Source organism: Dermacentor variabilis, chromosome 1 (assembly GCF_050947875.1).
Source record: "Dermacentor variabilis isolate Ectoservices chromosome 1, ASM5094787v1, whole genome shotgun sequence".
Classification (NCBI taxonomy): domain Eukaryota; kingdom Metazoa; phylum Arthropoda; class Arachnida; order Ixodida; family Ixodidae; genus Dermacentor; species Dermacentor variabilis.
In genome coordinates this window covers 12,166,047-12,182,160 of record NC_134568.1, presented here as the reverse complement: position 1 = coordinate 12,182,160, position 16,114 = coordinate 12,166,047, and the positions used below count along the sequence as shown (strand labels likewise).

Here is a 16,114-nt window from a genome sequence, read left to right as displayed (position 1 = left end):
AATGATTGCAGTAACATGTCACGTGCACCTGTAACTGTAACACTGAAGGTGCAAATGAGTGCTGACATCTTCTCAGTGCATGGATCCATGGCGGTAAATGGCACACGAGGTCCACTTTTATGACTCATGGTTGGATGCATGCTTGGTGCTTTCAAGCAGAGCAAAACAACCACGGAGTTGTACAAAACATTCCCGGGCGACAGTGTACGTGCTTCTGACTTTTTTTGTTTGTTTTTTACTCTAGCAGTGCAAAACTGTGCACCACATGCAGTTGCATAAGAAGAAAGATATACAGGAGGTTTTTTACATACCATCCTCGTCAATCCTTCAGAATCCTCAGTGCCTGCAGCTGCTTATATTAATTATCAAAAGCAACAAACTGACCGAAATGTCAAATGCTCACTTCCTCCTTTGCTATAGACCTGATCTTTGGAGTTTTATGCAATAAAATGTCAATTTGTGCTACCTCTGATACCACAGATCATACGCATACAGTTCGCTCACCATTGTACCACTAGTAAATACCTGAAGCAAAGAGAAACTTAATTGGCTGCGCCCCTGTCATGGTAAATAAGTGTGGAGGCTATGCATGCCTCACTCAATTGCAGCAATTTACTTTCATTAACGCTGTCTTTAATATATTCATTAAAAATTTCTTCTTAACCACACAGTCTATTCGTAAGCTGCACATCATAGTGCAAAATGTCTTCACTTATTCTTATTGGCATGCTTTGGCTTTTAAAAAAATGTATAGCTAAAGTCACAGCAATGACAGCAACGCGAGAACCAAAATTCATGAAGCCGGGAACTGTGCGGCTACTGTTCATGTTGTAGACATCACAGCAACGCACTACATTCTGCATCCTCGGGATCTCTGCAACCTACCCTACCACACACACGCGTGCACAAACAAACACTTTGGTACACCTTTTTAGTATCAACAAGAAGTCATCGGGATGCCAGCAGCATGAATAGCGACTCAGTCAAGATTTCATAGTGCCAAATTACGACATACTTCCTACGCCATGCCTTCCCTGTTTCTCCTCTTTTTCTCACTTAGCTCCTAAAACTGCACCCTTGCATCTATGTAGCACGCTGAAGGAGGCTTGTAAGGGAAGTTCCCTAGCAAGTGCAAAGTATTGCGGGCCATGTGAATAGTGTTATCTTTCCCTTTCAACCTTGTGATTAAGGCCATATGTGGCATGACCCTAAGTTGATGGCAGCAGCAGTATGAGAAGCGAGCGAGATCAGTACTGAGTGCAGAGTGTGTTTGGTCTTTATTTACTCTTCCTGCTCTGTGCTCACTTGTCCCATCTCCACTCTTGTTTCTCAGGGCACATGCTGCCTTGAGAAACAAGGCATTGTGCGGGTGAGGTGCTGGTGTTCAGTACTACTGCTAGCAAATGTCTGTTCACTGGCTATGCTGCGCATCTGCACTTGTGGAAATTTGTATCTTGAATGATGGTCCTGTTGCTTCTGCGGAGCTACCGGGCCTTCAGAATGCTGTTTCAAGTGCTCTCTTTTAGAACATTGAGGCGAGCAATGTGCATTTACGAAGGAAAAGACCGCACAGTAATTCAGTTATCAACATAAATTTCTTTTTATGTGATAACAATTACATGGACACTTCAGGTGAATTTCCAGTGTCATCGTCGCCGCTGCGTTCCATATGAAGTACATGTGCAATAACATCACCACCGCATGCAATATGCTGTAGGCGCCAGCAAAAGCTTGCGAGGATGAGCCGAGAAGGATGTTGGCTTGATGTGGTGGTGTCTTCTCGTGCTTGCAAGAGAGGAAGGTGGGGAGGGTGCACGGTGTCTTCTCGCGTGTGCAAGGGAAAGAGCAGGGAGATGTGCACGGGAAAGAGCAGGGAGATGTGCACAAGCTGGCTGAGATGGGGGGGGGGGAGATGGGGGCTGGTTAGTGGGCATTTCCTCTTCTACTCCAGCTGTTGGGGCTGAGTGTGGCCACATGCGTCCTATCTTGGAGACAATCTGCAGCAGCTTCGGAGGCTAGCAGACCTGAGGTAGCTGATGGCTTCATGTGCACTGTGTTCACATTGAAACGAGAGGCAGCACGAAGGGGAATTCGCTCGCTGCTGCTGCCGCTGTTCATCACGCCAGTGTTCTGACAGTGAGTGTCCACGATCATTGAGTGAGATATGCTCGTACTTGCCTGTGCAGACATGACGACATGGTTGTTAATTTAGTCAGTAAGCGGATGTTTATAGCAGTTTATGCAGCTGATAAGAGGACTAATCTTGCTTTGTATAGCTGTCTAATAATTCGCTATCGCAATCAGTGCTTTGCCTTTGGGGCAAAACTGTTACCTTTTCTTTACATTTTACAAGTACTTAATTGGTATAATTCATTGATCTTATACTCAGTATGGATGATGTTAGATAAAAACAAACATAGGAAGAAAAAAAAAGCGACCTCATTGGAGATGCTACCCTGTGTGCTGCATGCTCTATTAAGTTTCTTTAACTGATATTCATGCAAAAACACCAATTGCTTTCTCATGTGTGCCAGAGAGTCCATCTCTACTTCCTTCTGACAAAATTTGCGCATGTGGACGAGTTGGTAGCATTGTGCAATGTTTTGCCGAGGCGGAGGAGTAAGTGGATTCCACAAAATTGGTTCATGAGCCGTTATAATCAAAATTTTTCGGAGCCAGAAATGAACCAAAATGAAATGCAAGCAGTTGAGCACAAACTCAAACCAGTATTTTAACACAAAAGTGTTTTATGCCAGGCTCAATCAAGAATTCTCGCTAGTACGTACATCAGGTAAATTATGTGGCTAAAAGAGCATGCTAGTTTTCTAGCATCCACGCCAGATGGTGCCACTAACATTAAACTGTTATATGTTGAGCTCCTGCAAGAATTTCTTGCGTGTACCTACATGGTGGAAATTATGTTAGGAAAAGAGCACGCTAGCTTTCTAGCATCCCCACAAGATGGCAATATTTTGCCATTCTTCTATCTTTGTGCTCTGACGGTCTGTGGTAACAACGCAGTTTCATCACATGGCTTCTATTCCATGTAGGATCAGCCTATGACTACTAGTTGCCTCTGGAGTGCAGTTTAAACACGTAGCAGCAGTGTTTACAAGTTGCCTATTGCTTTACTTGCAATGGCGCCAAATAACAATGCCTGTGGCATTAAGTGCTTCAGAAAGGCTGCGGTGTCGACAGGCAAATGTCATGAAACTGACCGCATTGGACCAATGAGAGACACACCACCGGGAAGCACAACCTATTTGCAATTACTGTGTGCACACTACGAACTGTGCTTCTCGCACTCCTGAAGCTGAGCACGTCGCCAGTTACTGGGCTCTTTATCCTCGTTACCGAGCTCTATATCCAGCCGTTTTTAATAGTAATCTTGTCGTGCAAGTGGTACTGCGAAGCTAATCGCAGCCTTCAGAAATGGTGCATACACAAGCTGTAGGCACAGTACTTTTCTTATGTTTTGACTATTGTAGTTCATACAAACATTCTGCACACCTTAAATGTGCATGGTCTCTAGCACACATGCACGGCATGACCAGATGAACACAAGCCTGGAGAAATGTGTTGGGACATATCACTTAGCTGACAGCTTAATCTTTTGTTCTGGTATATGGTCCTGCATAAACACATAATTAAAAGAAGTAAAGGTCAACAGACAAGGATGCAGATCTCCCACCCCTGGCAGGTGTGTGGAACTATACTAGAATTCCAATATAATGCACTATAATGAGTTAATAACCAGCATTTTGGCTGTAGACATTATTGCGACTTGGGGTCGAGGATGAGAGACGGACTCTTGGAGTCGACAAAGAGGAGGCGGAAAGCTTTATACACTGTGTACGTATATAGCAGGTAATAGCATACAAGTAGTGGTGCTGAAGAGCACACCAGACCAACGGGGCAGCTGGTGGCAACCCTCTCTATTAACAATGTGCCAGTTCCACCTTAAATCCCTTTGGCAATCCATCATCGGCAGCAACAAGGTGGGGCAGGGCTGCTGAGGTCACCCGCGTTAATTTCCCATTCGTCGTGGTAACAGTCTTGGTGCAGCGCGCCACCGGATTCCTCAATTCGACTTCAGGAAATGGGTTGGCAGTTTAGTGGAACTACTGGTGGAATGGCTGTGGACAATCCTTCTTTTGCAATGCATTGTGGCACCATGGTGCAATGGCCACGAAAAACAATTTGGTAGGTGCCGCTGCACGCCGCCACAGCCGCCCCACGTGAGACTTGCAACCAAACAAGCTGCGTGGGAGACAAGACCGAAACAATGTGTACACACCGTCATATTTTTTCATCGTCAGCTAGCCGTGGAACCTGATGGTGAATGCTTTGTACCCGGAGGTTTCTTCAGCGTGACGAACAGCTGGAAAAAGTGCTTCAGCAACGCTTTACAAGCTCCTTCTTGACCTGAAACCGCAGCATCTGTGGCGTAAAGTGCATACACAATAAAATAGTATGAGCATGCACAAAAACGCATGACTCAAATGGGGCGTGAGGTGTAGTTCTTAGGGCAAATATCATGTTTCACCACTGAGTGCATGTCTTGCTTTATGGTGTGCCATAGTGCTAGGCATACATACATACACAGGCAGTGGGGAGGCCAACATAATGGCAATTTGCATATGCTATTTACCCACGTGAAGTGTATGTACATTACAAAAATGACCGAAAATGGTCAGAATGCCCAAAATCGGTGACACCTCCTGTTTGTGGGGTGCCTGTCTTCCTCTTAGAACGTGCCGCGGTACGAACATAGCGGTCGACGGTATCATTTTTTAAAACTGGTCCATGTTCACAAACAACATCGGTATGAAGTCCATATGTTTGGGTGACAGCGAAGGCGCCCCTGAAATGTGTCAGTTACGCAATAAGACATGCCACTCGACTCCAGAAGACGCCAATGGGAAAATGAGCCTTAGTACATACCGTACTACTACATGATTCGCTAAACGAACATAAGCCTTCTTCAAGTAAATATTACTTAGTGCCGACAAGAATGACGAAAGGACAACTATCAACCATCGCTAGCTAGCACCATCAGCTACTTCCACAGTGCAAGCTGTTTCCCACATCAGCCCAGCAATGCAGGTGTGCTTGGCTCCGACAGATAACTACACCGACATCACAAGCATTCGCTGGGCGTTTGTAAAGCTGTAAGTGTGCGGGGTGTGGAGTTGCGAAATGACGGCGTTCTAGTGGTGGCCGCTCAGAGACGATAGCAAAGGAAAGGAAAACACACACACTACATGTTTCACTCAGCTGGCTTGCACAATCTCAGAGATCGTTTGTTTCGCTAGCTCAAACATATATTTGTGTCTTTGTTGAGATTATTCGTATGAGTCAATAACGACAAAAACAGAGAGGTAAACTACATATGCCAATGCATACCTGTCACAAAGTGCTTCTCGCACAGTCAAGATGCTGCTTACAGCTGCCATAGACGTTCTTGCGCATCTTGCCACTTCACAGCCGTAATCCAGGCTTCACGGCGCTGTTCGTCGCATTTTACCTACGGAAATCGGAAAAATCGCACTGTTCTGCTGGGATGGTCACGGGAGGTGCAGCCGTAAGCGACACACGACATTGGCATTGTGCCAAATTTCCATGGCACTAATGTTCGAAAGGCGTTCCGTGCGCGCGGCAGCGATAATGGTAAGGCTGACAAGCAAGTGAAAGAACTTTATTAGAGGTCCGGCGAGGGCATGAACTTGTCGCGCACCCGGCTAGTCCCACGTCGGAACCGGTAGGTCTAGCCCACCGGCCCGGTCGCGAGCACGCCGGACAGCCAAGATTTGCTTGTCTAGAGCAGGGCTACGCAGAAGCGAGTCCCACTCCTCCTTGCTAAACTTGGGGTATCTTGGCCTGCACTCCCAGGGCATGTGTGCTAAAATGGAAGTCTGCCCACAGGACGGGCAGGCGTCGTCATGATATACGTCAGGGTAAACTTTGTGTAGAACGGCCAGACACGTATATGTGCCGGTTTGTAACAGTCTAAGAGAAACGACTTGCGCCCTATTCGATTGGCAAGTGCAACGCCTGCCACGGCCGGCCGGACTCGGCTTACTCGGAGGAAGGGAGTCGAGTCCGGCCGTGTGCCTGCCAAATCACCTCGGTCCTCAGCTGCTAGGGCGCTGCGCATGCGCAGTTAGGTGTCACAAAAGGTGGATTGCCATTATGCATGACATCCCGCTTTCGCCATGCTGTTGGGCTTCTTCGCTCAGCCAGCGCGGCCAATTGCCAGCGTGCCAAAAGAAACCGAGGCACCGCATGCTCACTCTCATGCGATCGGGGTCGCAGTGCTCATGAAATGAATGGAAGAAGGCCGCTTTGCGCCCAGCGTGAGGTACGTGCTGCAGGAGGAGGCGTTCCAACAGGGGAGCTGCTGCGCCTATCGGTCGGCTTCAGTTTGCCTGCGGTATTGGAGAGAGGGGGCGCAGTGGTACGGACATGTGCAACAGTCGGCTGCTCCCAAGTAATCAAGCAGCGCCGTGAAGGTGCGCATGTATGTGACAGTTTGGGGACAACTGTCTCTACTCAAACTCTACTGACCGATGACAACTTCTATTTAAAGAAGCCACAAGATAATACAACCCGACCTTCGCACTGAACACTAACAGCGGAGTGACAGTACCCAGCGGAGTGGGGACAGCATGCTTTTGTAGCAGGTGCTTTTTCTAAATTCTTAGCTCTCGACTGGCTTTATCTCCTCTGGCCTCCTCCACTGTCTTAGATTGTCACGCAGCACATTTTTGCAGCACTAAAGAAATGGTTTGGGACCGAAAGTTGTTGTTGATTGGGTACAGATGCATTGCAGGTGGTCTTATGCTTTTAAAGACCTCTTTAAGCTTAGAACCACAAGTGCTTTTCAAAGGACACTTTGCACAGCAACATCATTATCATATGCACTGACAGAGTTACTTATTCGGACTCGCACACATATCCAGCAGCTTGGCTTGTTCTGTGAAAATAATTCGAGTAGCAGTGTCACCGGAAATATTGTAAGGAAGATGACGAACTTGCGCACAGAGTCAGCAGCATCGGCAGCATCGAGTGCGCAGCAGAGGCTAGAGCTCGGGAACTGCTCGGTGCATCCCAGGACCGGCGGTCGCTAGGAACCCCAATAAATCTCCGTTATAAGTGGTGGAGGTGCGGGGTAACGTTCCATTCTACCATCCTGGAACTCCGTTCTCGGATGCTACCCTCCGCCATGCCGGACGCCGACCAGCAGACTCTTCCATCGCCACCCGCCCCTTGCGCTGGCACCGTTCGCCAGCGGGAGCCTCCTATCTTCAGCGAAACCGACAACAACGACGTTGAAGAGTGGCTGTCGTCCTACGAACGGGTGAGCGTTCACAACAAATGGAATGACTCAGACAAACTGGCTTACGTATCATTCTACCTGGCGGGCCTGGCCAGTCTCTGGTTCATAAATCATGAGAAGGATATCCAAACGTGGTCGGCGTTCAAGACATCGATTACGGAAGTATTTGACCGACCCGCCATCAGGAAACTACGAGCCGAGCAGTGTTTGCGTACACGGGCACAGGACACGGGTGAGACCTTCACCAGCTATATGGAAGACGTGCTAGATTTGTGCAGGCGCATGAACGCTGCCATGACGGAAGTGGAAAAGATCAAGCACGTCATGAAGGGAATCAATGATGACGCGTTCCAGATGCTTCTGGCCAAGGACCCGCGCACTGTTGGCGACGTCATCAGCTTGTGCCAGAGCTATGATGAATTACGTAAGCAGCGAGCTCTGACAAGGCGTCATCCCACACCAAATGCGGCGTCACTCTGCAGCCTGACCACCAGCCCAGAACAAGCCTCCCTGATAACCCAAATCAAGGACTTTGTCCGCGAAGAAGTCGCACGACAGCAGTCTCTGGTGTCCGTCACTCAGTAGTCTGCTAGCACTTTACCGTTTCATCTCCGTAACGTGATCCATGAAGAGGTCACAGAAGCGCTGCCGGCTGTTCACGAGCAAGATGTCGTGACTACACCAGTCACTTATGCTACAGTTGCTGCAATGGCCCCTCGCACTGTGCCCGTGCGTAGCTTCCAGCAGCCTGTGCACCGCCCTCCCCCTCCCAACCCCTGGAACACCACTGCCATCGCTAACCCGTGGCGTACGCCGGACAATCGCCCTATATGCTTCGCATGTAGATGTCCCGGTCATGTCGCACGGTTCTGCCGCCGCCGATCGCAGGCGTTCGATGACGATTGCCGAGCGCCCTATGTGCCGCCTGATTCAAATGCGCCTTACGGACCCTTTGACCCATCACCAGCTCGCTCCCAGACTGATCGCCGTCCTTGCTTCGAACGCCTCCGCTCACCCTCTCCACGTCACCGATCGCTTTCCCCTATGTGTCGACGACCCGTCTCTAACGAAGAGGGAAACTAGACGACGCAGTTCCTGAGGCAAGAACTGCGCAAGTGTCGACATGCCAAAGTCCTCCTCCTTTACCTGCCAATGTAATTGATGCGTTTATCGAAAATGTCGCCACAGTCGCCCTCGTCGATACCGGTGCCGCTATTTCAGTTATGGAGGCCAGGTTTTGCTGTTTGCTTCGTAAAGTGACGACGTCTCTGTCTGGATTGTCGCTGCGAACAGCGAGTGCTCAACCCATTTGTCCTACCGCTGCTTGTACTGCCCGTGTGACCATACAGGACGTTTTGTACACGATTAAATTCATAGTTCTTTCATCGTGCTCCCACGCCGTTATTCTAGGATGGGATTTTCTCTCACGCCACAATGCCATCATCAATTGCGTTCGGGCTCAGATTGAACTTTTCCACTTTGGTAACCTGGCCTCCGTCGATGCTCATCCTGCCGCTAAAATTCTTGTGAAAGAAGACACCTGTATTCCCCCGTGCTCTTCAGCATTCGTACCAGTCTTCTGTAGTACCATATCCGACGGGACGGTCTTCTTCATGCCCTCTCATCACTTTGTTACCAGAAAAGCGCTTCCTTTGCCCTTTGCAGCTCTTGACCTTGCCGCCGGTGTCAGCACGATGCCCATTTCCAATCATCTTTTGTCGCCGCTATCACTGCTCCACCGCGAATGCCTTGGTTACGTCGAGTCGGTCGATTCAACACGAATTGTCTCCGTCCTCGACGAAGTGCCTTCTACTGCCGACCATGAACTGAGTGCCCTCTCCGTACCCGACTCAACATAGACTGGTGTCTGCAGCCCATTCATCGCCGAAGATCTGACGCACTCGCAGCGATCTCAACTTCTCACAGTCCTTCAGCACTTCTGCCATTCTTTCGACGTTGCGCAAACATCTCTTGGCCGTGCATCGACGGTCGAGCATTACATTGACACTGGCTCTCACTCACCGCTGCGAGAAAGACCATATCGCATGTCCGCTATGGAACGTTGCGTCATTGCAGACCAGGTCGATGACATGCTCCCTCGAGGCGTCATTCAACCTTCCCGAAGCCCATGGGCCTCTCCCGTATGGTCCTCGTCACAAAAAAAGACAGTTCCATCCGCTTCTGTGTCGATTTTCAACGGTTGAACAAGATCACGCTGAAGGACGTCTACCCCTTACCACACATCGATGATGCTCTGGACTGTTTGCAGGGAGCCGAGTTCTTTTCTTCGCTGGATTTGCGATCAGGCTATTGGCAGGTTCAGATGGCAGAGGCCGATCGCCCAAAAACTGCCTTTGTTACACCAGACGGCTTGTATGAATTCACCGTCATGCCTTTCGGACTTTGCAACGCACCTGCTACGTTCGAAAGAATGATAGATAATGTTCTGCATGGCCTCAAATGGAAAATCTGTCTTTGCTATCTTGACGACATTGTGGTGTTCGCCCCTGATTTCGCAACGCACCTGCTCCGCCTACAGCACGTACTCACTTGCTTGACCAACGCCGGGTTGCAACTTAACCTGAAGAAGTGTCGATTTGCTGTTCGTCAGCTCACAATTTTAGGCCATGTCGTGTCAAAGGAGGGCATTCGCCCAGATCCCGAGAAACTACGTGCTGTTACTGCGTTCCCAAAACCTACCACTATGAAAGAGCTACGCAGTTTTATCAGCCTCTGCTCTTACTTCCGGCGATTCATTCGAAATTTTGCTTCAATTATATCGCCTCTCACACAGCTCCTTGGCGGCGCTAGAGATCTCTAATCATGGTCTCCAGCGTGTGACGACGCCTTCAAAACCTTGCGCCGCCTTCTCACGACGCCACCCATTCTTCGCCATTTTGACCCTCAAGCGCCAACTGAAATCCATACCGATGCAAGCGGTGTAGGCCTCAACCTGGCCACACAGAATACGTCGTCGCATACGCGAGTCGCATGTTAACCAAGGCGGAGATGAATTACAGCGTTACAGAAAAGGAGTGTTTGGCCATTGTTTTTTAAGTTAAGCTGGTCATGTTGAGTTGTGTCTGGCTTTCTCTCAAGATAGGGGGGTCATGGTGTGCAAACTACATACCTGCTAACTGTTATGATTTTATCCAAAAATGTCAGAAGTTTAGAGCTTGCTTACAGTTTTGATATTTACACCAATAATTTTACTATATTCTTTATTTGTACCTAGCTATCCCTATAAAGAATCCCTATAAAGAAAATCCCTATAAAAATCCCTATAAAGAAAGGCGTCAGACAGGGAGATACGATATCTCCAATGCTATTCACAGCATGTTTACAGGAGGTATTCAGAGGCCTGGAGTGGGAAGAATTGGGGATAAAAGTTGATGGAGAATACCTTAGCAACTTGCGATTCGCTGATGATATTGCCTTGCTTAGTAACTCAGGAGACCAATTGCAATGCATGCTCACTGACCTGGAGAGGCAAAGCAGAAGGGCGGGTCTGAAAATTAATCTGCAGAAAACTAAAGTAATGTTTAACAGGCTAGGCTCGGAAAAGAACAGCAGTTTACGATACGTAGCGAAGCACTGGAAGGGGTAAGGGACTACATCTACTTAGGGCAGGTAGTGACCACGGATCCGGATCATGAGACTGAAATAACCAGAAGAATAAGAATGGGCTGGGGTGCGTTTGGCAGGCATTCCCAAATCATGAACAGCAGGATGCCACTATCCCTCAAAAGGAAAGTGTATAACAGCTGTGTGTTACCAGTACTCACATATGGGGCAGAAACCTGGAGACTTACAAAAAGGGTTCTGCTGAAATTGAGGACGACGCAACGAGCTATGGAAAGAAGAATGATGGGTGTGACATTAAGGGATAAGAAAAGAGCAGATTGGGTGAGGCAACAAACGCGGGTAAACGACATCTTAGTTGAAATCAAGAAAAAGAAATGGGCATGGGCCGGACATGTAATGAGGAGGGAAGATAACCGATGGTCACTAAGGGTTACGGACTGGATTCCAAGGGAAGGGATGCGTAGCAGGGGGCGGCAGAAAGTTAGGTGGGCGGATGACATTAAGACGTTTGCAGGGACAACATGGCCACAATTAGTACATGACCGGGGTAGTTGGAGAAGTATGGGAGAGGCCTTTGCCCTGCAGTGGGCGTAACTAGGCTGATGATGATGATGATGATGATGATGATAGGGCAAAATTTATTCTGAAAGAATGCAAATGCAGTCACTGACTGATTTCTCATAACCTGATTTTTTATACCTTTGAGTTATACAGACTTACGTGTGCAACAACACCATCTTATAGAGTCTGTGTATTATAAAAGCAACTGCAATTTCGGCTTCCATTAGGTGACTATTTCATGAAAACACTTGATAAACATTTGTGGTGTAGATCATTCTAGCTGCAAACGTATAGAGCAGACGTATGTTGACAGCATTTCTACAGAGCAAACCCAGCGAACCTTTAATAAACAGCTAACAACTTGAGTAGTCAAACTGTCTTTTTTTTTATTTTTCACCAAATTTTAATATTTTTGGGCTACAACTGCAGTATATTTCAAGACCTAAGGTTGGCAAGTCTGAAACTATGTGTACAGTATTGACAGCATTTTCGGAGAGTTGTTTTAGGGGGGGGGGGGGGGGGGGCTGCAACACATTTTATATTGGAGGTGTCAAAGTTGCATGGTAGTATTAAAGGGCATGCTCATGAATGTCTTCCAGGACAAAGTTTTTGGATGCACCTTGTATGAATGTAGTTACTGGCAGTCAAATGCTGCTACTGCTACATCCACAGTCTTTCCATAGAGAATCTATGGTCTTTCCTTCATTTGCATAGTTCCTACTGAATTCAAAGCTGTGTGCCACTGCACCCATGTAGAACAATGCCCACCATGGTTTGCCGATCATTGCAACAAGGTTTTTATATAGGCATGACCTTAAGATTGTGTGGTGTGACCCTCTGACATTCTGTCCATCTCAGAGGTCATACTTACTAGTATGGGTTGCTGGGCTAGACAGCGCATACTGAACAATTTCAGACCATAGTATTCATGGCACTCACCTCGTCCCCTCCCCCTTTCTGTTTCGATTTTGTGCTAATTAGCCGTAACTCTTATAGTCTGAAATGTGTATTGGCACAATATAGTATTCTCTGCCACTAGATGGTGCCAGCACCCTATCAGTGATGAGGTTTGCTGGCTTTTGCCTTTTCTGCAGGCACTCTTTAGTTGCGACATTTCAAGTAATCCACCCAGTAGCAGTCATGTTTACTCTTGCATAACAGTAAGGAAAGAAAACTGGCGGTGGTTTCAAAAAGTTGAAGGAAAACCCAGGGCAGGCCTTTTGAGAGAAATCATGGGCTCCCAGCTACATGTACAAGAATGCTAATTTGGTTTGTGACAAATGTTCATGACAGCATCATCTCATGGTTACACAGTTTTATTTTTTGCCATATTCAGACTGTTGCAGCTGGGCCCCTTTAATATGGTATATGAACATGTCAATTGAAGCCATACTGACTAGGTTGCAGTTCTAAAAAAAGTCAAAACTTTACCTTTTATAACGTCAGAGATTTGTGCAATACCAAATCATGTAAAAGGGCAAGGCAGATGTCGTTATTACTGTCCAATTCCTGGAGTAGCTCTGTGGAATGACAGATACTGTGGCAGTAAGTGGCTGAAATTGTAGTTAAAGTTAATTTTTTTTTATTTCAGGGCATACTAAATTGTATTTAAAAAAAAAACACTTTAACCAGGCAACTTGTGTAGACTCCAGGCAGAAAAAGAACCTGCATCCATAAAAAGGTTGCAAAAATTTGTAATTTCACGCGCTCGCATTTTCAATGCTGAGGCTTGAGTGTGAGTGGAATTGAGTAAAGGTAGTTTAGCTGTCATCTGTGATTTCATATGTTGTAGAGCCAGCTTTTTCTTTAACAAAAATGCCAGAAATCTTAAAAGTGTGATCTGCCAGCCTTGCACATATCTTTTTCTGTCCCCTCATGTGTGGTGTAGGGCTCAGAGGTCCATCCAGTTTGCACTGCATTTACCGCATGCTTTCTCTCCAGTGGGAACACCGTTCTATATGTCACCTGAACGCATTCAGGAGCTGGAGTATGACTTTCGTTCAGACGTATGGTCAGCCGGTTGCCTTCTCTATGAGGTAAGCCAAGCTGTATGATGCTGAGTGTCACTTGTAGGCTTCCAAAACCATATGGAGTGCACTGATGCTCACAGCACAAACCAGCTATGTCATTGGAATTTGTGAGTTGCAAATGGGAATGTCGAATGCAAGTTAAGGTAGATTATTTTTAGTCCAGCAGCTACTCTTAAGAACTATGACTATGTCAAATAGTAGAAAGCAGGTTGCATTAAAGAGTAGTTGTACAGTCATTGAGTTAAGAAGTTAGGATATCACATTTAAGGACTCTGGAGAATGTTTTGTGTGACAAGACTTGCATAGCTGGCCACACACAGGTTGCTCTGTTACACTTGGACATAATGCGCTGTTCCAGAAAAACAGCACCTGCTGAAGCTGTTGGTTCTTGTTGCGATTAATAATTGAGAAGTCCCTAATCGTGTATTGCACACAAAGTCCTTGTCCTTGTATGCAAATCTCTGGTAGCAGCTCGATGGTACCACTGATGGGCAGGTCAAAAAGTTGTTGTGTAAGGTAATGCTGGTATATGCAAATGATTCATAGCACTGCATTGCTTGTGTCCTCTGCAATGTACAGTGATTTATACTTTTATTTTAGGTGTATAATGGAATCCTCTGAGAAACTAATTAAAGACTAGTGTAGTCCTCAAAACTGACTTTAGCTCACAGCTGTAAACAGGGTGCTGTCTGAATATGCGAATAGCAGTAAACACGTTGTGGGGCTAGTTGGTTCATTTCTTTCAAAAGATGAAGCACCAACAGAGACAGCACATCAATGAAGAAACATCAATGACAGGACAAGGCGCCTGGTGCATTGGTGCTTGGAGCACCTTGTCCTGTCACTGATGTTTCTTCATTGGTGTGCTGTCTCTGTTGATGCTTCATCTTTTGAAAGCTATGAATGTGCCACATGTGCTTACTAGCAATCAGGTACCCAAAAGAGGTAACTGGTGAAATTGCCTCAGTGAAACTTGCAGTCTGGTTAGACCTTTTACCCCTGCTGTCATATAACCATTTTTGTCCATTATTGGAGGCTACGCATATGGGACTATATATTAATCAACTCTTATGAGCTTACATAATGTGAAGTAAAAAAGAATTGAGTATTCTGTGCCATGTACACATATTTATAGGTACTCTTCAGGTTATTCAGGGAGTGCTACAAATCATAAGCAGAGTGCATTATTGTTTTGTACAATCACAGATGTTCCCATCCCCTACAGCAAAGCATGCAAATCTGAGCACTTTTCCATAAAAATAAATCGATGTTTTGCCTTATCTTTAACGTTGGGCTTAATGATAATGTAGCTTGTGGAGCTGTGAAGTTGTGGAGAACTTGGTTATACTTGATGCAGGAAGAACATATATATTATCGTGCTTATTGTCATATTCTTCCACCCTGTTCTTTGGCAAGCTTGGAAGCCAGTCTAGAAGGCTTAATAGTCCATGCAACAACAAGCTCTATGCTTATGGAAGCACACTTGCAACCTTTCTAATCTACTTCATGGTCTTACGCATTTTTGTAATATGATGGAAGTAAAAGTAGCTTTCACATGCATACACGCACACAACACACACACACAAAAATAAAACCTTGTTTGCAAACAGTAATTAACCATTTTCCTAGATGAAAAGTGCATGCATCTCTTTGTGCAAGCCATATATACTGGCCTCAATAGAGTCATGCACTCAAGGTGCTCGTAAACAAACACATGATTGAAGCAGTATGGCACACTTTGACCTTATTTTTTGGCGTTTGCCCCCCCCCCCCCCCCCCCCCCCCCCCCCCCCCCACATCAACCATTACTTTCCCAAACTTCAGAAATGCAGCCGCCATGCCTTACTGAGCAAATAGGAAAATGGCTGTTTGCACAGTAAGATTGCAGTGAATCCACATGGAATTGTTGCCTACCACCACACTATGTAGTGACACTGTCTTTCTAGAAAGAGGCTCGTTGCATTCAGATGGAATCTATTTATATTGTTACGGTGCATTTAGACACGACGGTGCATACAAAAGGGAGACGAAGAGGAAGTGGTAGGTGTGACCTTTGTACCAGCCTGCGCAATTACCACTAACTTTTTCCCATGTAAATAGTTGTACATACATTTGTGCATCGGGCTTCCTCTTCTTAATATTTGGTGGAGGTGCGGGGTAACGACTCAGAACGGAGCTTTTCAGTGGCCACCACTTTGGTTCTTCACTGGTGTCGCAGGAGATGGGTGCCTAGTTTGTAACACCTGCATTGACTGCATCGACTATCGTACTCACGCATCCGCATGATCCAGGAACCTTCTGTGGCACCAATGGTGCCGATGTCAACGACTGGCTGGAGATATATGAGTGGTTGAGCTGCCACAACAAATGGGATTCCACAGTGATGCTGACAAATATAATTTTTTACTTGGTTTGAACTGCACGAGCATGGTTTGAAAACCACGAAGAACTCCATGATTGGGATACTTGCAAGCAGGAGCTGCCGGATCTCTTTGGAAAACCACTGGGTCGGAAGGTCCTCTCCAGGAAAGAGTTGGCATCACGAGTTCAGATGTCCACTGAAGACTGCGTCGCCTATATACAAGACGTGTTGGCACTC

At 46.6% G+C, this 16,114-nt stretch overlaps 1 protein-coding gene across 5 annotated transcripts in view; it reads left to right on the top strand.

Annotated features, from left to right (window-relative positions):
- The window catches only part of LOC142575437 (serine/threonine-protein kinase Nek7-like), a 45,174-nt gene that overhangs the window by 17,186 nt on the left and 11,874 nt on the right, over positions 1-16,114 (top strand). For all 5 annotated transcript variants that reach the window (XM_075684839.1, XM_075684832.1, XM_075684824.1 and 2 more), the window contains one exon: positions 13,427-13,521. In XM_075684839.1, coding sequence (XP_075540954.1) covers positions 13,427-13,521 — 95 coding nt within the window. The remainder of the gene's footprint in view (positions 1-13,426; positions 13,522-16,114) is intronic.